We start from the raw sequence: 25,024 nt of genomic DNA, 5'->3' as shown, positions 1-25,024 counted from the left end.
ATTGGTTGCACTATTTTACTTGTCTGTAGGACTTCCAAGGAACCTTGAAGCTTACAGGACAATAACAATATGTTTGAGTCAATCCCATTTATTGGTGATGAGTCTGTCAATTCAATATTGAACTGAAGTTCAAACTTCATATCTATCAGCAAATTTGTTTTTTCAGCTCGACAGCGCTGCTGCATTCCCGTTGATGCTGAAGTACTCACGCACATTATCACCAGTAAACATCCTCTGATTGGCCAGTGGGCCTGTCCAGAACCCCGGTCTATTCTCCTGCCTTTCCGGATTTTTTGCAGCACAATAGAACACATTCTATTGAGATGCATCACGCCTTGGTGTGGCAACTGCTTTGTCCATGGCACAGCTCAGCACACCATAGTCTCTGTCTATACTTCTCAATGCCTCAGCGTAATCAAAGATCTCACCCAACCCAACCATTCTCTCCCCTCCCTTCCTATATGGCAGAAGATATAGAAGACTAAATGGACTTGCCACTGGGCTCAAGGCAGGTTCTACCCCACTGTTAGAAGATTATTGAATAGTTTTCTCGTACTATAAAACAGATTCTTGACCCTACAGTCTACCTTGTTACCATCTTGCACCTTATTATCTATCTTCACTGCATCTTTTCTGCAGCTGTTATACCTTATTCTTCATTCTGTTATTTTTTTAACCTTGTACTATCTTAATGGTCTGTATGAACAGTTTTCAAGAGAACTTTCACTGTATTTTGATACCTATGATAATCCAATTCCATTTTCAATTTTTCGCCTGTAGTTTGCTAGTCTGGATGTAGAAGGTCAATCTGCTATAAGGCTGTGAGACATAGGAGCAGAATTAGGCCAGTCAGCCCATCGAATGTGCTCCACCATTCTATCATGGCAGATTTATTATCCCCTCAACCCTCTTCACTTACCTTCTCCCCATAACCTTTATCACCCTTACTAATCAAGAGCTTATCAACCTCCACTTTAAATACACTTAATGACCTGATGGCGAATTCCATAGATTCACTACCCTCTGGCTAATGAAATTACTCCTTATTTCTGTTCTAAAGGAATGTTGCCCTATTCTGAGGCTCTGCCTTTTAGTCCTAGATTCCCACACTGTAAGAAACATCCTCTCCACATTCACTCAGTCCAGGCGTTTCAATGTTCAATAGGTTTCAATGAGACGACCTCTCATTCTTCTAAGCGCCAGTGAATAGAGGCCCAGAGCCATCAAGTTCTCCTCGTATGTTAACCTTTTCGTTCCCAGGGTAATTTTTCTGAACATCTTTGAACCCCCTCCAATGTCAGTACATTCTTTCTTAGACATGGGCCCAGAACTGCTCGCATACTCCCAAGTATGATCTGACCGATGTCTTATAAATCTCAGCATTACATCCTTGCCTTTATATTCTAGTCCTCTTGAAATAAATGTTAACAATGCATTTGCCTTCCTCTACACAGACTCAGTCTGCAAGTTACAGAAGCCCGAAGGCACACACTCAGCAATTCGGGACAGCTTCCTCCCCTCTGCCGTCCGTCCAACCCCTAAACGGACATTGAACCCATGAACACCACCTCACTTTTTGTTAACGTATATTATGTCTATCTTTGCACTATTTTAATCTATTCAGTATACATATATACTTTAATTGATCGCTTATTTATTTATTTTTTCTTTCTATGTATTGCATTGTTCTGCTACCACTAAGTTAACAAATTTCATGACACATGGCACTGATATTAAATCTGATTCTTCCTTTTTTTAAAGAAAGGGGCTTCCCTTCCTCCACTATCAACTCTGCTCTTAAACGCATCTCCCCCATTTCATGTACATCTGCTCTCACTCCATCCTCCCGCCACCCCACTAGGAATAGGGTTCCCCTGGTCCTCACCTACCACCCCGCCAGCCTCCGGGTCCAACATATTATTCTCCGTAACTTCCGCCACCTCCAACGGGATCCTACCACTAAGCACATCTTTCCCTCCCCCCCCCCCCCCACCGCATTCAGCAGGGATCGCTCTCTACGCGACTCCCTTGTCCATTCGTCCCCCCCACCCCCATCCCTCCCCACTGATCTCCCTCCTGGCACTTATCCGTGTAAGCGGAACAAGTGCTACACATGCCCTTATACTTCCACCCTTACCACCATTCAGGGCCCCAAACAGTCCTTCCAGGTGAGGCAACACTTCACCTGTGAGTCGGCTGGGGTGATATACTGCGTCCGGTGCTCCCGATGTGGCCTCCTATATATTGGCGAGACCCGACGCAGACTGGGAGACCGCTTTGCTTGAACACCTACGCTCTGTCCGCCAGAGAAAGCAGGATCTCCCAGTGGCCACACATTTTAATTCCACATCCCATTCCCATTCTGACATGTCTATCCACAGCCTCCTCTACTGTAAAGATGAAGCCACACTCAGGTTGGAGGAACAACACCTTTATATTCCGTCTGGGTAGCCTCCAACCTGATGGTATGAACATCGACTTCTCTAACTTCCGCTAATGCCCCACCTCCCCCTTGTACCCCATCTGTTACTTATTTTTATACACACATTCTTTCTCTCACTCTCCTTTTTCTCCCTCTGTCCCTCTGAATAATACCCCTTGCCCATCCTCTGTGGTCCCCCCCCCCTTGTCTTTCTTCCCGGACCTCCTGTCCCATGGTCTCCTCGTATCCCTTTTGCCTATCACCTGTCCAGCTCTTGGCTCCATCCCTCCCCCTCCTGTCTTCTCCTATCATTTTGGATCTTCCCCTCCCCCTCCCACTTTCAAATCCCTTACTCACTCTTCCTTCAGTTAGTCCTGACGAAGGGTCTCGGCCTGAAACGTCGACTTTACCTCTTCCTAGAGATGCTGCCTGGCCTGCTGCGTTCACCAGCAACCCTTATGTGTGTTGCTTGAATTTCCAGTATCTGCAGAATTCCTGTTGTTTGTGTTTTTAAATCTGATTCTGATGTTTTTGGGAATCCTGCCATCTAGTACTAATCTAGTCCTTTCACAATGCATGCTACGCTGCCGTCCCTTTACATCCTTGAGCTGAGCAGAAAGCCTTTGACATCCAGTGGTCCCATGCCCCTGCATTACTGGCTAATGTCACTGAGATTCATTTCAAAATTAAAACTAAAAATATTATTTTGAAATGTAACTAAAAAAGCTTAAAACATATCAATCATATTTAACTTGTGTACTTTATAAAGAAAGTTTCCTTCCCTTCGCCTGTTAATTTGACCAACTGAGTTAGCAGTAATCAAATGGTTCTTCGATTGTGATCAGACCCGGGTTGGTGCATGATCCTTTGCTTAAGACTGGGCTCTTGAACAGGCAGATTCTGGTTCAACATTAGTATTGAATGATGCTCATTAGCTTCCATGTAAAAGATGTACTAATGTTTTTTCTATAATAATTATACAAATGTTCACAATTATTTATTTATTGAGACACGCCATGCAACAGGCCCTCCTGGCCCTTCGAGCTGCACCACCCGGCAATCCCCTGACCTAACCTGAGCCTAATCACCGAATAATTTACAGTGACCGATTAATCTACCAACGGGTACACCTTTAGACTGTAGGGAGGAAACTGGAACATGTATAAACTGCTCACAGACAGTGGCAGCCACCTGTACTGTAAAGCATTGTGCTAACCACTGCACTATCATGCCACATAATATAAATTGTACAGTGGGTGTGTGGTTATTTGATCAGTCCTTCTGTGTGCCCTGACAAGCTGTAGCTGTGCTGCAGTGAGGAGATGTTAACCTATGGTTTGATATGGCTGTGTACACATTATGTTCATTTGAAATCAGTGATTTACACATACAAGTGGAATGTTTGGTTGCTCCCTAAAGGAGGCGGTTTGAAATCAGGCTGACTGAGGTGGCTCTGTTCTTTTTATAATTAATTGTTTACAGACTCTGGTTAGGCGAGGGTTGAAACAGATGGTGAACATTGTTCAAATATAGGCTGGTTTAAATGGGGGTGGAGGGGTGGGAAAGACAGTTATCATCATACCAGATCTTGTGACCCTCAGATTGATAAGCACCATGCTTTAGCTCGCAAGGTTGTGTGTTGGTTTAATGTTAAATGTGGAAATGTAATCAAATTGGCATGTAAATGTGGTTGATGACATCAGTGCAGCTTCTAGACTGCATGAAGTATTTAATGTAAGTATAGGACATTGGGGTAGATTACATTGGGATTTGGTTTTGTGGGATTGAATCAAGATTTCTATAAAATTTCTTTGCATTCTGCAACTTTAGTGTGTCGTCAAGTTTATCACTTTGACAAATTATCGTATGCAATTTAAGTAATTAACTTCTAAGTTGCATCAGTGAAAACATGTATTCCGTGGTTTATAACCCACAGCAACATCCTTTTATTAGACAAAAGTAAAATAAATAGAAATGACACAGTTAGGTGGTCAATATAACAAATCTTTTAAGGATACTTTAAAAATGCGGGACAGAATAATATGGGAAATGTTGCTACAATTACACCACCATAGTGATGTTACACTAAACAATGAAGTTCTGTTCTGTCACGAGAGAATGTTTTTGGTGCCTTGCCCTCTCGTACTACAGGTGGAGGAGCAATGCACCTGAAATAGTCTTTCTGGTGAGTCTACACCTGAGTACAATCCATTGATTGAATGGATGAATGTTCAGTAGAGGCAGTTTAAATATGAACCGTTAAGACAGATAGTGATCTGAATGGAAGAAGGGAAGCTGTGGTGAGGTCTGGGTGGTCCTGATACACCACTTGCTGAGAAGAAGGACTTGACTTCAGTCAGCTTTTTAGGGAGGTGAATGCTATGTTGACCTTGGGGGCAAACAGTCAACGTTTCAGGTTGAAACCCTTCACCAGTTGTGCAGTTTTGGTGTCGTCTGTGCGGAAGGATGTTCCTGCTATTGAGGGAGTGCAAGAAAGATTTGCTGGGTTGATTCTGGGTTGGCAGGACTGATATCTGTGCAGTGATTTGTTGATTGGGTATCTATTCACTGCAGTGCAGATGACTGAGAGTGGATCTCATGGAACCCCATACGTTTCTAACAGGACGAGTATGCAGATATAGGAAGGTAATACTGCTTCTAGAATGCAGAAGCAGGAATCATAGTCTCAGGTTTCTGTGTATGTCTTTTAGAGAACTGAGAACAGAAGAAATGTGTTTACCCAGAGAGTGGTAAAGTAATGGAATTCTCATCATTTTATATATATTCAAGAAAGAGGTAGATGTATTTCCCACTGTCTTAGTGATCAATGGTTATGGGGTGAAGGTGAGATCAGAGTGTTGAAGTGGATAATTACTAGGAGCTAAATTCTTCTCTTGTATTGGTACTATAGAAGATAACATTCTAAGCCATTGAACCATCAGTTCAGCACATTGCAGAAACTGGGGTTTGAGGTGGTAATGAGAATAAAATACCAGTTCTGTAACATTGATGACAGCTTGTGGCATCCAGGCAAGTGCAAACCACTTCCACCGCTCGCACGCAGAGCGGCCGTAATGTGTACCATCTATAAGCTGCAGTTACTCCTCAACCCATTCCAACAGCACCTTGTAAACCAAAAGCCCCAACACCATAGAGGACAAGAGCAGCTGGGTCATGGGAGCACCACCACATGCAGGTTCCCTTCAGTTTTCACACCATCCTGATTTGGAAAGAAATTACTATATTATTGCCACACAAAATGCTGGAGGAACTCAGCAGGCCAGGCAGCATCTATGGAGAAGAGTACAGTCGATGTTTTGGGCTAAGACTAGTCCTGCTGAAAAGTTTAGGCCTGAAATGCCAACTGTATTCTTTTCCTAGATGCTGCCTGGCCTGCTGAGTTCCTCCAGCATTTTGTGCATATTGGTTGGATTTCCAGCATTGCAGATTTTCTCTTGTTTGTGATCATATTATTGGAAGCCCCTACCCAATAAGATTGTAGGAACACCATTACCGGGAGGACTGCGGAAATTCCAGAGGGCATCTTCTACTACAGCAGTGGGCAGTACCTTTGGACCCTGCCAGCAGAGCCCAGGTCCTGAAAGCTGACTTGTAGTAAAAGTTAGAAATCCAGCAGTTCCTGCAGCTTCTTTCGGTCCTGTGCAGTAGCCCCTCCATACCAGACAGTGATGCAGCCTGTCAGAATGCTCTCCATGGCACAACTATAGAAGTTTTTGAGTGTATTTGTTGACATACCAAATCTCTTCAAACTCCTAATGAAGTATAGCCACTGTCTTGCCTTCTTTATAACTGCATCAATATTTTGGGACCAGGCTAGATCCTCAGAGATCTTGATAGGCAGGAACTTGAAACTGCTCACTTCCTCCACTTCTGATCCCTCTATGAGGATTAGTATGTGTTCCTTTGTCTTACCCTTTCTGAAGTCCACAATCAGCTCTTTCGTCTTACTAATGTTGAGTGCCAGGTTGTTACTGCGACACCACTCCACTAGTTGGCATATCTCTCTTGTCACCATCTGAGATTCTACTAACAATGGTTGTATCATCAGTAAATTTGTAGATGGCATTTGAGCTATGCCTAGCCATACAGTCATGTGTATATAGAGAGTAGAACAGTGGGCTGAGCACACACCCCTGAGGTGTGCCAGTGTTGATCGTCAGCGAGAAGGATATGTTATCACCAATCTGCACAGTCTGGTCTTCTGGTTAGGAAGTCAAGGATCCAATTGTGGAGGAAAGTACAGAGGCCCAAGTTCTGCAACTTCTCAATCAGGATTGTGGGAATGATGGTACTAAATGCTGAGCTATAGTCAATGAACAGCATCCTGACATTGGTGTTTGTGTTGTCAAGGTGGTCTAAAACCGTGTGGAGAGCCATTGAGATTGCATCTGCCGTTGACCTATTGTGGTGATATGCAAATTGTAATGGGTTATGACCAACCTCTCAAAGCATTTCATCACTGTTGATGTGAGTGCTACCAGCCGACAGTCATTAAGGCAGCTCACATTATTATTCTTTTTAGGCACTGGTATAATTATTGCCTTTCTGAAGCAAGTAGGAACTTCTACCCATAGCAGTGAGAGGTTGAAAATGTCCTTGAATACTCCCGCCATAAAAATTACTATGATTGCACATTTAGACGGAGATGTAACGTAAAGATTTTTACTCATGTATATGAAAGATGTAAGAAATAAAGTCAATTCAATTCAGTTGGTTGGCACAGGGGTTTTCAGAGCCTTACCAGGTACTCCATCGGGAATTTTCCACCTTGTGAGGGTTCATTCTGTTTAAAGACAGCCTAACATCGGCCTCTGAGACAGAGATCACAGGATCATCAGGTGCAGCAGGGATTTTCACAGCTGTATGTATATTCTCCCTTTCAAAGTGGGCGTAGAAGACGTTGAGTTCATCTGGTAGTGAAGCATCGCTGCCATTCATACTACTGGGTTTTGCTTTGTAGGAAGTAATGTCTTGCAAACCCTGCCAGAGTTGTCGTACATCGAACCTTGTTTGAACTTGTCTCTTCGCTCTTGAAATAGTCCTCTGCAAGTCATACACATCAAAGTTGCTGGTGAACGCAGCAGGCCAGGCAACATCTCTAGGAAGAGATACAGTCGACGTTTCAGGCCGAGACCCTTCGTCAGGACTAACTGAAGGAAGAGTTAGTAAGAGATTTGAAAGTGGGAGGGGGAGATCCAAAATGATAGGAGAAGACAGGAGGGGGAGGGATGGAGCCAAGAGCTGGACAGGTGATTGGCAAAAGGGATATGAGAGGATCATGGGACAGGAGGTCCGGGGAGAAAGACAGTGGGGGAGGGGGGAACCCGGAGGATGGACAAGGGGTATATTCAGAGGGACAGAGGGAGAAAAAAAGAGAGTGAAAGAAAGAATGTGTGTATAAAAATAAATAACGGATGGGGTACGAGGGGGAGGTGGGGCATTAGCGGAAGTTAGAGAAGTCGATGTTCATGCCATCAGGTTGGAAGCTACCCAGACGGAATATAAGGTGTTGTTCCTCCAACCTGAGTGTGGCTTCATCTTCATCTCCCCCTCCCCCTCCCACTTTCAAATCTCTTACTAGCTCTTCCTTCAGTTAGTCCTGACGAAGGGTCTCAGCCTGAAACATCGACTGTACCTCTTCCTAGAGATGCTGCCTGGCCTGCTGCGTTCACCAGCAACTTTGATGTGTGTTGCAGGACATAAACTCAACTTGTTTATGGGAACACACACTGGAGACGTGATCCACCGTTGCTGATCTTGGTACATGAAGGCCAAGAAGGACGCCACTTTAACGGAGACATCGCAGAGTTTCTGGCGCAGGCAAGCATAACGCAGGCATAATAATTTTTAGAAGTGTTGTTCTCTTATAACTCGGTAGACAAACTTATTGAAATAGGTGCCATTTATGAGCTCTTAGCAGTCAAAGAAATGTAAGTAAATAGAACTCAAAGGTCTAACTGAAGGAGTAACTCATCAGGAGGATGAGAGGTGATCTGATTGAGGTGTATAAGATGATGAGGGGCATTGATCGTGTGGATAGTCAGAGGCTTTTTCCCAGGGCTGAAATGACTAACATGAGGGGGCATATTTTAAGATGCTTGGAAATAAATACTGAGGGGATGTCAGGGGTAAGCTTTCACACAGAGTGGTGGGTGTGTGGAATGCACTGCCGGTGACAGTGGTGGAGGCGGATGCAATAGGTTCTTTTAAGAGCCTCTTAGATAGGTATATGGAACTTAGAAGAATAGAGGGCTATGCGCTAGGGAAATTCTAGGCAGTTTCTAGAGTAAGTTCCATGGTCAGCACAACATTGTGGGCTGAAGGGCCTGTAATGCGCTGTAGATTTCTATGTCCTATGACTGAGGCAAGGGAACAGGGGCTCTATATAGACATGAGCACTCCCAGAGAGAAACACCAACAACTGTACACTGAGGATGTCACCTCGACTGTTGATGAAATGTCTGCAAACTCACTGCTGAGCTTGGCAAACACTGCAACATCAGCAGATCTGTACTATCAATTCCTCAAATCTACATATTTTTTGATTTATTGCTGTTCTACAAGCTTTCAATAGCAGTTTGATTTAAGCAGATTTCAGGAATAAATTCATCATTGTACATCTCTTTACATCTCTTTATGTGAAAGTTTCTGGTATTATTTCTGAGAAGTATTAAGTACCTTTATGAACAACAAAATTGACATTTGTCAACATCCCAGTGCTGAATCTAATGCTTGCTCAACTCGTGTGTTGACTTCAGCTTCTCTGAGGTTTTGGATACAGTACGTGCTATACTGTGCCAAGACTATAATCACCCATGTCATACGACATGCTGCGTGATGATGATGCGATGCCGTGCAAACAATGTTGGCCTTGAGAGACAAATGAGAACTGAATCCATTTACAAACAAGTGAAAATCTGCAGATGCTGAAAATACAAGCAACACGCACAAAATGCTGGAGAAATTCAGCAAGCCAGGCAGCATCTATGGGGGTGGGGGGGAGAGAAAAAACTACAGTTGACATTTTGGGCAGAGATCCTTTGGCAGGACTGGAGGGAAAAAAGATGAGTAGATTTAAAAGCTGGGGGGGAGGGGTGAGAGAAATACAAGGTGATAGGTGAAATCGGGAGGTGGAGGGGTAAAGTAAAGAGCTGGGAAGTTGAATGGTGAAAGAGATACAGGGCTGGAGAAGGGGGAATCTGATAGGAGAGGACAGAAGACCATGGGAGAAAGAAAAGGGGGAGGAGCACTAGAGGGAGGCGATGGTCAGATGAGGAAGGGGAAAGGGGATGGGAATGGTGAAGGAGGGGTGGGAGGCCATTACTGGAAGTTCAAGAAATTGATGTTCATGCCATCAGGTTGAAGGCTACCCAGACAGGATGTAAGGTGTTGTTCCTCCAACATGAGTTTGGTCTCATCGCAACAGTAGAGATTGATATGGGAATGGGAAGTGGAATAAAATCAGTGGCCACTGGGAGATCCTGCTTCTTCTGATGGATGGAAAGTAGGTATGTAGGTGCTCGGTGAAACAGTCTCCCAATCTATGTCGGGTCTCACCGATATACAGGAGGCCACCCTGCGAGCACCGGACACAGTGTATGATCCCAACAGACTTGCAGGTGAAGTATCACCTCACCTGGAAGGACTGGTGCCCTAAATGGCAGTGAGGGAGGATTTTGCGGGGTCGGGTGCAGAGAGGGTGGGGGTTTTGCGTGGCTGGGTGCAGAGAGGGAGGGGTTTATGTGGCTGAGTGCAGAGGAGGAGGGGTTTTGTGGGGCTGGGTGCAGAGAGGGAGGGGTTTGCGGGGGTGGGTGCAGTGAGGGAGGGGTTTTGCGTGGCCAGGTGCAGAGAGGGAGGGGGTTTGCCGGGGCGGGTGCAGTGAAGGAGGGGGTCTGCGGGTGCAGAGAGGGAGGGGTTTTGCAGGGGGGGGTGGGTGCAGTGAGTGAGGGTTTTGTGGTCAGGTGCAGCACTTGTTTCATTGAATCCATTTGCTGGAATTGCTTTGCTTTGAGTTATTCTAACCTGTCTGCTTTCTCCTCTAATTCAGGCCAGAAATGTTCATTCAATCATCTGTCTAGTTGGTCAATCCTGTCAGTCTGCTCATAAACCTGTTGTAGCTGAGTTGCGAGAGCAATCTCTAATAGAAGAATCCTTGTCTAGAAGCTACACTGTGAAATCTCAATTTGGCTACTAATGTCAGACCAATAAATAATCTGGACAGTGTCAGAAATTATATCTTGCTTTGACAAACAATATTTAATTCTGTAATTAAACTGTGATGTTTAATGTGCCATCTTTGCATCTTGGAATCTGTCATTTATGGAATTGTTTCTCTGGAACCCAGAAATGCCAATAAACAGTTTGTGATTCTGACTGAGGAGAAAAGAAGTCGTCCTAGTGAGATCCAGTGAAATTTCTTCACATCATTGTTTTCAATGCGAAGTTTCCTTCAACAAGGATATCCACAACATGATGACAACACCAAACTCTTGAAGCATCACTTGCTAGTTTTTGGGTTCACAGTGTGTCCCAGTGATCCCGGAGCAAATCTGAATTGTGTGTACTGTCATCATACAGCTCTTTGTGTATACCATCAATGGAGGCACAGTTTGTGTCCAATTCTACTTTTTCTTGTTTTTAGGAAATCAGTACAACAGTGCAAGGTGAAGAAAGATAATATTGAATCATTGCCAGGAAAGAGAAAGAACTCTCTGGATGCTTGTCTATCAGGACAGCATGAACTTTGTATTTAACAGATTGCATCCCATTTACATTTAGCTCCAGATTGAGTTACACCACCTCTGACTTTACAAAAGCACAGCTGCATTGCTTCCATTTCAGTATTGAAGAGCACGGGAGATCTTTGGTGGGAATCTGACTCTCTGCAACAATTACATGTGGGGTGTAATCCTTTACAGGTTTTAGTTGTGAGGTACATTTGACCGCCATTATGCACATTCAGCGCTACATAAAGGCATGCAACAAATGAAAGTGAATCCTGACAGATCCTAGGGGGTAGTAAAGAATATTGTACTTAATTATTATTTTTAAAGCTATCTTGTAACCACAGCAAAATCTGTCGCAGATTATGTGACCATCAATTGCTATGTGTCAACTTGATCGTACACCTCTTGTTCCAAATTTTCAAGTTCTTCTTTCACTTAGTTCTTGGAAGAGTAAGGAGCTGTATTTGACATCTGTGCTAATCTGCATATGTGACAATGATCGGTATTTTTAAAGCATCATCATATTTGGACAGTGTTTCTCTGACAATGTTTGTCAAAAGGACATTGGTGTATCCATGTCGCTGCTCAATAGGTAATTCCAGTTTTGTAAACCCATCATTGCTTAAAGGAATCAGACTTTCAGCAGACTCCTCCGTGACTGTTTGCTCTGACCGTCAGAGCACACCGCACATTGACATAGAGAAGGGGGTGGTGCACATGCTCTTGTCTATATCAACAGTGTGGAGGTTGAGAGGTTAAGCGCTTCATGTCTCTTAAGAGTGAACGTTAGTAAATGCCTGTCCTAGTCTGTTCATGTGGATGCTGTGGTCAAGAGAGGGGCGTCCATTTCGAATGGAGATGAGGAGGAATTTCTTTTGCTAGAGCGTGGTGAGTCTGTGGAATACATTTCCACAAGCAGCTGTGGAGGTCACATCATTGGGTATATTTAAGGCAGAGGTTGATAAATTCTTGATTAGTCACAGCAGGAAGGGACACATGGGTGATTGGAGTTGAGCGAAATGTATCAGCCATGATGAAATGATGGAGCAGACTTGATGGGCCAAATGGTCTATTTCTGCTCCTATACCTTATGGTCTAAGAAATCTCACCAATGTTTCTGCTTCCTTATGAGGTTAACGAAATGTGGCATTTCCTTATAGACCTTCAACAAGTTTATCGAAGCATGATAGAAAACATCCTATCTGGGTGTGTCATGGCAACAGCATGCCCATAACCACGAGAGACTGCAGCGAGCTTTGCATACAGCTCAGCACATCACTGTCTCCATGGACTCCGTCTGCTCTTTTCACTGCCTTAGCAGAGTAGCTAGTATAATCAAAGACCCCACCCTCCCCTGAGGTTCTCTCATTCCTTGGGTAGAAAATACAGAAAGCTAAACGCACATGCCACTAAACTCAAGGACAGCTTCTGCCCTGCTCTTCTAATTCGAGATAAAAGAGACTCTTGACGTCACCATCTACCTCATTATCATCTTGCATTTTATTGTTTCCCTGCACTGCACTTTTTCTGTAGCTATTACATTATATTCTGCATTCTGTTATTCATTTGCCTTGTAATGATCTGATCTGTATGAACTGTGTGCAAGACAAACTTTTTACTATCTCAGTAAATGTGACAATAATAGATCAATTCCAATTCCAAATATGCTGTCAAGACAGGAGTTAAATTCACTTGATATCAGTGTGAATCAGGTCTCATGAATTTAAACAGCAACTTGTTGTTTTCTTGTCGAACTTATAAATACTGCCAATGAAAAGTAGTGAATGACCAGATGCTAAGTGTAGGGTTGGGGTGGTGTAAGGATAGAATGTGGGGAGAAGAAGAAAGGAATACAACAGTTTGAAATCGGAGAAGTGTGGCAAAGATGGAAGAATATGTACAATAGGAAAGGAGGCAAAAAGGTGTAAAAATAACATGGAAGCTGCCAGTGTGTGAAGATTAGGATAGAAATGGAGAGAAGACAAAGGAAGGAGGTTGAGAGGTTCAGGACTGTGCAAAACTCTTAGGCATGTATTATATATATATATATATATATGTGTGTGTGTGTGTGTGTGTGTGTGTGTGTGTATATATATATATATATACTATGTGTGTGTGTATATAAATATAATCTCTCCCTCTCCCTCTCCCTTGTGCCTAAGACCTTTGCACAGTACTGTATGCTAATGTTATTGGTTGGCAGAAAGGATAACAAATGCTCTCAGTAAGAAATACAGGCAAGTAAAGGGCAGGTTTGAATTTCATTCTAGCGAAAGGAAGGATTGTTCAGTGTTTAAAGGGCTTTGTGTGTGGACAAGAGGCTGAATGAAAGCCTATAGACTTTAGCAAAGTACTGTTCAGATCGGATTGACCTGAAAATGTACCTTATTTTCTGAAAAGGCTACAACAGAGGAATAAAGTGCCTCTTGTGCAGTGATTGCAAGTGCAAAGAGAAATGACCAAGAACATGTTCAGGATCTAAGTACAATCAAAACCCATTGAGATTCCTGGGTTACTGAGAGATTCATTTATTGTGCAGAAATAAGTGAGTTGCAAATTCCCCCAAGGAACTGGAGAGTCAAATGAGACTGATTCAAATGTATTACCTGGGGAAACAGGCAGGTGAGGGCTTATGAACTTGGAAGGTGAATAAAAAAAAAAGTTAATTTTCAACAAATGTTCTCACCTGATTACTTGCCTTAAGGGATTAAGCCATTGATTTTTCAGAATAGCGGTGGGAATTTTGCTGCTTCACAGAGTCACCCACACTTAGAACTTGGAACTACAGAGCACGTAAAAAGTTTCTTGAATGATCCAACATCACAGGTAGTCATATTAGTAGAAAAATCCTATTGGAAATACGATGGGAAAGATGGACAGCTGGAAGGGACCGGATGTGAGTACAGTAAACATAGCAGAAAGTGCAGCAGGGACTCAGTTGGTTGTCAGTTCAATAGCTTACCAGAAGTTTCTTCTGTTGACTGTAAGTTCAACTTCAACAATATTTTGTCTTTATCTGCAATAGGTGTCTTCACAAATTGAACAATATTGCAATAATGTTAAAATAAAATTCTCAGCGAAATATTTATGTCTAAGGAAAATGAAATGAAACATTTGATAATATGAAAATTCCCAATGAAGGGACATGGCCCAAAACGTCAACTGTTTACTCCTTTCCATAGATGCTGCCTGATCTACTGAGTTCCTCCATCATTTTGTGTGTGTTACTTTGATTTCCAGCTGCAGATTTTCTCTTGTTTGTGATGGTATGAATACTATTTTTTAAACTATTGTTGAATTAATCCAATCCTTAATCAGTAAACTATTGCAATACAAATACAGTTTTAGTTCTTTTCCTACGTTTTCTGTTAATCTCGTGCTGTACGTTTTTTTTGTGCCAATGGTAAGATTTGTCCAGGGTTGCTGCACTTTGGATAATCCCTTATGAGGTTGTTTTAAATTTGTCCATTATTGAGCTGCACGCCTGAAGTTTGCAGAAGACTACCTGGATATTCCACAACACTTCTGGGACAGTGTTCTGTGGATAAATGAGACAAAAGTTGAACTTTATAATCAGAGTATTCACCATAATGAGGGTAAAGCGGACTCCACCATTGAGCACATCTACATGCAGCATTGTCACAGAAAACCAGCATCCATTATCAGGGACCTCCACTACCCACGTCATGCTCTTTTCTCACTGCTGCCATCAGGAAGAAGGTACAGGAAACTCAGGACTCACACTACCAGATTCACGAACAGTTATTACCCCTCAACCATCAGGCTTTTGAACCAAAGGAGATGGCTTCAATCATCTTCACTTGCCCCATCACCGAACTGTTCCCATAACCAATGGGCTCACTTTCAAGGACTTGTCATCTCATGTGTTCAATATTTCGTTCTTTGTTTTTGTACTTGCACAGTTTGCTGTCTTCTGCCCACTGGCTGAACGCCCAAGTTGCTGTGGTCTTTCTTTGACTCTGTTATGGTTATTATTCTGTAGATTTACTTAATATACCCCCAAGAAAGTGAATCTTAGGGTTGTATATGGTGACATGTATGGACTTTGATAACAAATTTACCTTGAACTTTGAGTCATACAAGTATTGTAGCAATTCCTATTTAATGTCATGATATCCTTTGAACGAAAGCAGTTTTTTAAGAAATTGTAAATTTCTTGCCTCATTTTTGTTTCTTTGTGTTTAATGTGGTGTATATGAATGTGCTGCCGTAGCACCTAATTGTTAGGCACTGTTCTATATTTTTTTTAATGAGAGATCTACTTTGAAAACTAACATTTAGGAAATTGAATTGCAAGAATAGCATATAGGAGAATGTCAGGAATTCAAGCTATCTGAAGCTGATGTATTAAAAAAAAAAGTAATGTCCTGTGTGATTGTTTAAAGTTCGACAGATGCATTGTGTATGTGCAGATCTTAAAGTTTCAGGAATACGAGACTGTATCAATATTCCAATGCTGGATCAAATAAATTTCTCAGTTAGACCTGGAGCAGGTTGAAAACCTTCATTTATTTCAACACCTGCTCCAAGTGAGGTAATTTTCAGGTAACAAAAGCACTCGAGATTCTGCAGATGCTGGAAATCCAAATCAACACGCACCAAATGCTGGAGGAACTCAGCAGGTTGGGCAGCTTCTATGGAAATGAATAAACAGTCAACCTTTTAGACAATAAGTTCAGAAATAGGCCATTCAGCCGTTCGAGCCAGCACCACCATTCACTGTGATCATGGCTGATCATCCACAATTAGTACCCTTTTCCTGTCTTCTCCCTATATCCCTTCACTCCGCTATCTTTAAGAGCTCTATCTAACTCTCTCTTGAAAGAATCCAAAGAATTGGCCTCCACTGCCTTCTGAGGCAGAGCATTCCACAGAACCACAACCCTCTGTGTGAAAAAGTTTTTCCTCAACTCCGTGCTAAATTGTCTACCCCTAATTCTAAACTGTGGCCTCTGGTTCTGGACTCCCCCAACATCGGGAACATATTTCCTGCCTCTAGCATGTCCAATCCCTTAATAATCTTATATGTTTTAATCAGATCCCCTCTCATCCTTCTAAATTCCAGTGTATACAAGCCCAGTCGCTCCAATCTTTTGACATATGACAGTCCCGCCATCCCGGGAATTAACCTCGTGAACCTGCGCTACACACCCTCAATAGCTAGAGTGTCCTTACTCAAATTTGGAGAGCAAAACTGTACACAATACTCCAGGTGTGGTCTCACCAGGGCCCTGTACAAATGCAGAAGGACCTCTTTGCTCCTATACTCAACTGCCCTTGTTATGAAAGTCAACATGCCATTAGCTTTCTTCACTGCCTGCTGTACCTGCATGCTTACTTTCAGTGACTGATGAACAAGGACACCTAGATCTCATTGTACTTCCCCTTTTCCCAACTTGACACCATTCAGATAGTAATCTGCCTTCCTGTTCTTGCCACCAAAGTGGATAACCTCACATTTATCGACATTAAACTGCATCTGCCATGCATCTGCCCACTCACCCAGCCTGTCCAAGTCACCCTGCATTCTGATAACATCCACCTTACATTTCACACTGCCACCCAGCTTTGTGTCATCTGCAAATTTGCTAATGTTACTTTTAATTCCCTCATCTAAATCATTAATGTATATTGTAAATAGCTGCGGTCCCAGCACTGAGCCTTGCGGTACCCCACTGGTCACTGCCTGCCATTCTGAAAAGGACCTATTAATCCCTGCTCTTTGTTTCCTGTCTACCAACCAATTTTCTATCCATGTCAGTACCCTACCCCCAATACCATTTGCTCTAATTTTGCACACTAACCTCCTATGTGGGACCTTATCAAAGGCTTTCTGAAAGTCCAGGTACACTATGTCTACTGGTTTTCCCTTGTCCATTTTCATAGTTACATTCTCAAAAAATTTCAGAAGATTAGTCAAGCATGATTTCCCCTTCGTAAATCCATGCTGACTCAGACCTAGCCTGCTGCTGCTATCCAAATATGCTGCTATTTCATCTTTTATAATTGACTCCAGCATCTTCCCCACCACTGATGTCAGACTAACTGGTCTATAATTCCCTGCTTTCTCTCTCCCTCCTTTCTTAAAAAGTGGGATAACATTAGCTACCCTCCAATCCACAGGAACTGATCCTGAATCTATAGAACATTGGAAAATTATTACCAATGTGTCCACGATTTCTAGAGCTACCTCCTTAAGTACCCTGGGATGCAGACCATCAGGAACTTTTGGGCCAAGTCCCTTCAGGACTGGAAAGGAAGTGAGAAGTCAGAATAAGATGGTGTGGGGGAGGGTGGAGAGGAATACAAGTGGTCTCCTCGACATTGGTGAGAGCCTACATAGATTTGGAGACAACTTTATTGAGCACCTTTGCTCTAGCTATCTTAACTGGTGTGATTTCCATTTAAATTTTTTTCCAATTCCCATTCTGACATGTGAATTCATGGCCAAATCTACTGTCACAATGAGGATACTCCAGGTTGGAGGGGTAACACCTCATATTCCATCTGGGTAGCCTCCAATTGAATGGCATGAACATTAATTCCTCTATATTACAGTAATTTCTTCTCCCACCTGCTGCTTTCCTTTCTCCATTCCCCTTGCTGGTACCCCTTTTTACCCTTCCCCTCTCCTCACTCTGCTGCCCCTCCTCCTTCCCCTTCTCTCTTGGTCCAATCCCCTGTCCTATCACATTCCTCGTTATGTAGCCCTTTACCTTTTCTACCTATCATCTTGCAGCTTCACATTTCAATTCCCTCCCCCCACTCACCTACCTTCCCCCTCACTGGGCTTCACCTTTCACCTCCATTTAGTACTCTTTCTATCACCTCCCCCCTCTCGTCCCCCTCACTTTCTTCCTATCCTCATGAAGCGTCTCAGCCTGAAGCATTGGCTGTTTATTCCCCCTATAGATGCTGCCTGACTTGCTGAGCTCTTCTGGCATTTTGTGCTGCTCTAATTTTCAGGTTACTTATCTTTACTTCAATTAAATGAGCTAATTTAAATGTACTTGGTGTTAAATGTATTGTTCTAGTTTTAATTAAACATTTCTAAATCCCTCCTTGGTTTATTTGGACTTCCGTAGGATGTTGGTTAGAATTGAAATCTTTAAAGTGTGGTTGCTTTCTAATTGTTGAATATTTTTTTGATGGATGAGTGTCAGGCATTCAGAAAAATTCAAAGTCTCTTGATAGTTTTGACAGCTGGTGAGCCTCGAGCCAGGGTTTAACCAGCAAGCAAAGGAATCTGGAAGCAGATACTGCCACTTAGATTATATTTGTACAACATAAAAGCCTATGTTTAAAAATAAGCTCCATTGTATTTACCAAGGAATCTAATGATGACTGTGCTGAGTAGTAATATTCATTCTTTCTTTCAGTGAAACATTATTCTTCACTACATGTGTGATCTCTCTTGGATTCAAATTTCTCCTCACTTGTCATTATTACCTAATGTTATAGCATTTCAGCCTGACTGCTGTGGAGTCTCATTTTAAAAAGGGATACTAGTACGTAAGAGGAATTTCTGCGTCTTCCTTCTAAGCTAGAAGCACATAGCACACGGCTCACTATAGTTGAGTTAATGCTGCACGTAAACTTAGGTAGAGGCAAGATGAGGTCAGGTAGGCATCTCCTAGAGATTCAAAGTACATTCGTTATGAAAGTGCGTGCACAGTACACAACCCCGACACTCGTAATCAAAGTGTGTGTACAGTACACAACCCCGACACTCGTTATCAAAGCGCGTGTACAGTGTGCAACTCGGACATTCATCTTCCCACAGACTGCCATGAAACAAAGAAATACCATGGAACCCATTCAAAGAAAAGTAGCAAGCAGGAGACCGTTCAAACTCAGGCAGGACGTGCTGAACACCTGCTCTCCTTTCACTCTTGTCCTTGTTGATTTCAAGCAACACACAGAAAATGTTGGTGAAACTCAGCAGGCTAGACAGCTGAGGTATGTAGGACTGGAGGGAAAAAAGCTGAGGAGTACATTTGAAAGGTGGGTGAAACCTAGAGAGCTTTCACCTATCACCTGGCATTTCTCTCTCCCCTCCTCCCACCTTCTAAACCTACTCTTCAGCTATTTTTCTCCTACCAAAGCGTTTCAGTCCAAAACATCAACTTTTCTTTTTTTCCATTGATGCTACCTGGCCTGCTGAGTTCCTCCAACATTTTGTGCTTGTTGCTTGGATTTCCATCATCTGCAGATTTTCCCTTTCTTGTTAATTTCAATCTTGTTTGATGCTTTAGTCAGCAAGATTGGCAAGAAATGGAGCCGATTCAGGTGCTAGATCACTCGATTGGCCCAAAAACACTCCATCAAAATGTAAATCACAGGTTCCAAGCTGAGTAGCAGAATCATCTTTGAAAGAAGACGAAGTAGTAAAAGAGGTAGTTTTGTGAGCTGTCTGAAGGATGGTCATGTTATTTGCTGGTGCTGATGTGCCAGATTGAAACATCACCTGCTGAGCATAATGTATATTGTGTGTATTGGCATGTATGTACCCATCACCTTTGTGATTAAAACTACCAAGAACAATTCTCTATGCAGTGCTGAATCAGAATTTGCATTTTCAAAACACTCAGCCAAGATTACTTTCAGATCTTTTGAAAGGACTAACTGAAAAATAAATTATGTTGCTTGTATTCAAATTGGTCATTTTACCAGCTCTTGTTTTCTTCGAACAAGAAACTTGATAGAAGGCAGTTCAAAATCCTTCTTGGTTTTCTTTCATGTGTGTAAGATGTTGGCTGAACTTCTATCTCTGACTAAATTTCACTAAAGACCACTGGCCAACTCAATGCTGTAAATGTTAGTCTGGTTGTGGTTGTCATAATGTCTTGCCCGATTATAGTTGGTGGTTTTATAGAATTTGTCTTGTGTTGCTCTGGATTTTCAGTATCTTTAGCATTTTTCATGTTTAGTATTTGCTGCTTCACTGCAGAGTTTCTTTGACTGGAGTGCAGTGAGACCTTCTCTCACTTCTCCCCCTTTGTGATCTCTGCTGCCATCTGACTCTTCGACCATGTACTCACCCAGACTCGCTCTTCACCTATCATCTTCCAGCAATCCTCCTTCCCCACCCCACCACTCCTTTTCATTCTGCTGTTTTTCTCCTTCCTTTCCAGTCCTGCAGAAGGAACTTGGCCCAAAATGTTGACTGTTTATTCACTCCATAGATGCTGCCTAACCTGCTGCGTTCCTCCAGCATTTTGTATAAGGTTCATTTATAGGTTGTTTAAACTGATTATCAGTCATGTGTCGTAATGAAGTGGTGAAAGGTTTTCTTTATGATGCTTAATTGTTAAATGGGTCTGCATTCTTCATTCTTTAAAAGGAATGAATTTCAATTCTCATGGAAAAATAGGATTTTATTCATTGTTTAGTAGAAGGAAGAAAATTTATTATTATCGCTGACCTATCTTGAAGCTGTGACATTTCATATACTGGAATTAGTCAGGTACTTTCTGTGGGAGGGTGAGAAAATCATCATGATAAACTGGGAAACCTGGCAATGTCATTGAAACAATTTTCTAAATCCCTTTCACAAACAAGAGAAATCTGCAACACACAAGATGCTGAAGGAACTGAGCCGGCCGGCCAGGCAGCATCTATAGAAAAGAGTTCAGTTGACGTTTCGGCCGAGACCCTTCAGTAGGTGTCCTGCCTGGGCTGCTGAGTTCCTTCAGCATTTTGTGTGTGATACGTTGCTGGCTGGGCAAAGGATCTGGATGGGTTTGTGTACTTACGCTGTATCAGATCCAAAGTAACAATCATCTTTCTCTCCTTTACATTCCTACTGGCGTATGACAACACACAGTCTTGACACTTGGGATCTTTAAGAAAAAATATACAACACTCAGACATACAAAAATTCATTTAAAATTTTACATTGTAAATCAGAGTCCTATGCTAACTATCATTTTGTAAGCTCCTATTTCCATAATTCTGTTCATTATCTTGTTTTATGGCTCCTCTGTCCACACAAACATCTCATTTTGAGCGGCAGATATTTCTGTAGATGCTGTCATGTAACAGTTTAGTTCTCCAGCAGGAAGTACCTCCTACTTTTGGCAAGGAAGATCTTGGACAGAGGTATGTTTGTTAGCATTAAATCTAAACTCAGAGTCTGAAAGAGGTGAAGAGGTAGAATGAGTCAGGCAGAGATAGAAACCAAAGGAAATAAATTTTCTGGTTGGAGATAGGAAGTATGTTAAATTAAGAATTAGTTTTGTTGGTCATCAGATGGAGGGAACCTGAGTCACCATCTCCAAATCAAGGTTCATTCTTCATCAGAAATTGTAAAACTCTAATGGAAAAATGAGTTTTTAAATTGCTAACGGTAAAGACAGTAAAGGAGATGTCCTATGACAGAGTGAAGACCAAAGATGTGAAGTTAATAATTAATTTTAAAAATTGCAGTTATAAACAGAAGAAGGAAAAATAATTAAAGGTGAGCTTGCTGTACTTCCAGGGAGACTAAATAATCAGAATCAGGTTTATTATCACAGATATGCGTCATGAAAATTGTTGTTTTGTGGCAGTTCAGTGCAATACATAAAAATTGCTATAAGTTACAGCAAAAGTATATAAAAAATGAATAAGTGACTGAAAAGTGATATGGTGTTCAAAGGTTCATTGTCTAGTCAAAAATTTGATGGCGGAGGGGAAGCAGCTGTTTTTTCTGAAACATTTGACTGCTTGTCTTCAGGCTCCTGTTTCTCCTCTCAGATCACAGCAATGAGAAGAGGGTGCTTACTTGTAATTACTAGTAAGATCATTGGAGCATGATTAGGCCATTCTGGCTATTGAGTCTGCTCTGCGATTCCGTCATGACTGATTCTCCTGCCTTCTTCTGCGACCTTTGGCATCCTGAATAATCAAGGACCTAAAAACCTCCTCTTTCAATATACCCAATGATTTGGCCTCCATGGCTGTCTGTGGTAATGAATTCTACAGATTCACCACCCTCTCGCTAAAGAAATTTTCCTTATCCATGTTCTAAATTGGCGTTCCTCTATTCTGAGGCAGTGCATCCTGGTACTAGACTCCCCCACTATAGGAACCATCCTCTCTATATCCACTCTATCGAGGCCTTTCAATATTCAATAAGTTTCAATGAGATTCCCCCTCATTCTTCATATCTCCAGTGAGTACAGGCCCAGAGCCATCAAATGCTCCTCATACATTAATCCTTTCAGTCCAAGAATCATTCTCGTGAACTTCCTTCCCGAATACCAGCACATTTTTTCTTTGATGAGGAGCCCAAAACTGTTCACGATACTGCAATTGCAGTCTGAACAATGCTTCATAAAGCCTCAGTATCCCATCCTTGCATTTATATTCCAGTCCTCTCAAAGTGAATGCTCACATTGCATTTGCCTTTCTGACCACTGATTCAACCCGCAAGTTAATCTTTAGAGAATCATGCCTGAGGACTTCCAAGTTCCTTTGCTGCTCTGATTTTTAATTTTTTTCCCTGTTTAGAAAATAGTCTATCCCTTTATTCCTTCTACAAAAGTGCATGACTGTACATTCCCGACACTGTATTCCATTTGCCACTTCTTCGCCCACTCTTCTAATTTGTCTAAGTCCCTCTGCAGACTCCCTGCTGCTTCAGTACTGTTTGCTCCCCACCTGCAATCGTATCGTCTGCAAACTTGGACATGGAGTCATCAATTCCATCATCCAAATCATTGACATCTAATGTGAAAAGCTGCGGTCCCAACACTAATGTTTTTGGACACCACTAGTTATTGCCAGCCAACCAGAAATAGCCCTTTTAATCTAACACTTTGCCTCCTGCCAGTCAGCCAAACCTCTATCCATGCCAGTATCTTTCCTGTAATACCATGGGCTGTTAACTCGTTAAGCAGCCTCATGTGTGACACCTTGTCAAATGCCTTCTAAAAAGACAAGTAAACAGCATTCACAGACTCTCTTTTGTCTACCCTGCTTGTTATTCCTTCAAAGAATTCCAACAGATTTGTCAGGCAAGATTTCCCCTTAAGGAAACCATTCTGACTTTGGCCTATTCTATCATATTGGCTCCAAGTACCCTGAAACCTCATCCTTAATAATGGACTGCAACATCTACTCAACCACTGAATTTAGGCTAACTGGGTGATAATTTCCTTTCTTCTTCCTCCCTTCCATCTTAAAGAGTGGAGTGACTTTTGCAATTTTTCAGTCCTGCAGAACCATGTCAATATCTAGTGATTCTTGAAAGCTTATTTCTTGAAGACCTTCACTTTCTGAAGAGCTCTAAATGGAGCAGGACATTGCAATCTTCCATGAACTTCCCCAATTCTGGTATCATGGGAGGAATGTTATCAGTGAGGAAGCTGAACATCACTGGTCTGAGGAAATCCTTTGGTAATATTGCAGGCTGAAGATGATTGACCTTCAAAGTGAAATCACTTTATTTCCTGTGGCGTACGACTGCAGTTTGGTCAAATGCTATTATGATTTGAAGGTCAGTCACTCTCACCCCTCCTCTGGGGCTCAGCTCATTAGTCCATGTTTTTAATAAAGGTTGTCATAAGCTCATAAGCACAACGAGCAGGTTATTAGTGAGTGCTGCTGAAAAGCATTTCCATTCATTACTTTGCTAATCACTGAGAGTAGAGAAATAATCTGAGTTCAACTTGTTGAGATTTTAATGGACAGGATATACCCGGGCAACTTTCCACACCGTTGTGTTGATTCTATTACTTCCGGAGTAAAGATGAATCCAGTTCTTTTGTGCTGGACTTCAGTCCTACAGAATGTGATCCAAGAAGTATCAAAGGGCATGCATAATTATATGTAAATTCTATTCTACTAATTCTAGTTGCAATTTGCTTTTGTCCAACTTTTGTCAAAGTATTCTATGAACCTATCCCCTTTGCTTTGTAGCAAATTTTACATTCAGAATTCCCCTGCTGTTAAAACAGTTAAAATATTCTTTTTCTTATTTCTCTTAAACCCATCACTGCTACTGGGCATAGGCCGCCGATTGCAGCTTGCAAGAGTCCAAAGTCCAGAGCTAATCTTTCAAGTTGACCCATGTGTTTTCAAAGATCCTTCCTCTTCCAGGGGTGAGGGCTCTGGAGCCTCTGCTGGTGTTTCTGTAGCTCTGGGATCTTACAGGATGTCGTTGCTAGCATCCCGCACAACCCTTCTTCGTTCACAGCCAGGCTTCTGACCATCCATGGTAGAGTTAAACTACTCTTTTTAGGTGTACTAGTTAATTGTGGGTAAACTTTTTTTTTTCTATTTCTACATAAAAATTCTTGCTATTTTTAAAATGACTAAAGATCATATTCTCTGTAAGTAACCTTCCCACTAGTAACTGCTATGTGTCTGCTTAACACATGAGTAAGTGGCAGATTTAGTAATAAGGAGTGCTTTATGTTTTGTAATTACAGATTGCCAATGATATAATGATACAATTCAGAAATGATACCTTTGTTTTCTGAAGTTTTATCTTTTGTGCACGGATTTTTTTGAGATTTTCTTCAATGAAATTCATTGCATTTTGCAGTGCGAGAAGCTGATGCGTGAATTGGAGGAAGAGAGATGTTTAAGGCTTGAGACTGAAAACCGACTGCGTGAGGTTACACTGGAGTCTGAAATCAGTGCATCCCAGATGCAGGTTCTGCAGAAGCAGCTTGCCAGGTAAGAATGATAAAAAGACATTGAAGCAGTCTCGTATTACAGGCAATGATTACACACCCACTGTACTATATCAAAAAGAGTTTGGATCCCCTCTTATCAGTTAAAATACTTAATATCCGTGAAGAAATGAAAGTCAAATCAGATATAACACTCTGTAAAGTAAAAACAT

At 42.0% G+C, this 25,024-nt stretch overlaps 1 protein-coding gene across 5 annotated transcripts in view; it reads left to right on the top strand.

The window, feature by feature from the left end:
* nckap5l (NCK-associated protein 5-like) overlaps positions 1-25,024 on the top strand; it is a 607,033-nt gene that overhangs the window by 95,773 nt on the left and 486,236 nt on the right. For 4 of the 5 annotated variants that reach the window (XM_072262144.1, XM_072262143.1, XM_072262141.1 and 1 more), the window contains one exon: positions 24,722-24,855. In XM_072262144.1, coding sequence (XP_072118245.1) covers positions 24,722-24,855 — 134 coding nt within the window. Of the gene's footprint in view, positions 1-24,359; positions 24,392-24,721; positions 24,856-25,024 lie in introns of those variants that run through there. The other variant, XM_072262145.1, reaches the window with a different exon arrangement.

The sequence above is a fragment of the Mobula birostris genome, chromosome 6 (assembly GCF_030028105.1).
Source record: "Mobula birostris isolate sMobBir1 chromosome 6, sMobBir1.hap1, whole genome shotgun sequence".
Classification (NCBI taxonomy): domain Eukaryota; kingdom Metazoa; phylum Chordata; class Chondrichthyes; order Myliobatiformes; family Myliobatidae; genus Mobula; species Mobula birostris.
This window is presented reverse-complemented; position numbering and strand designations above follow the sequence as displayed.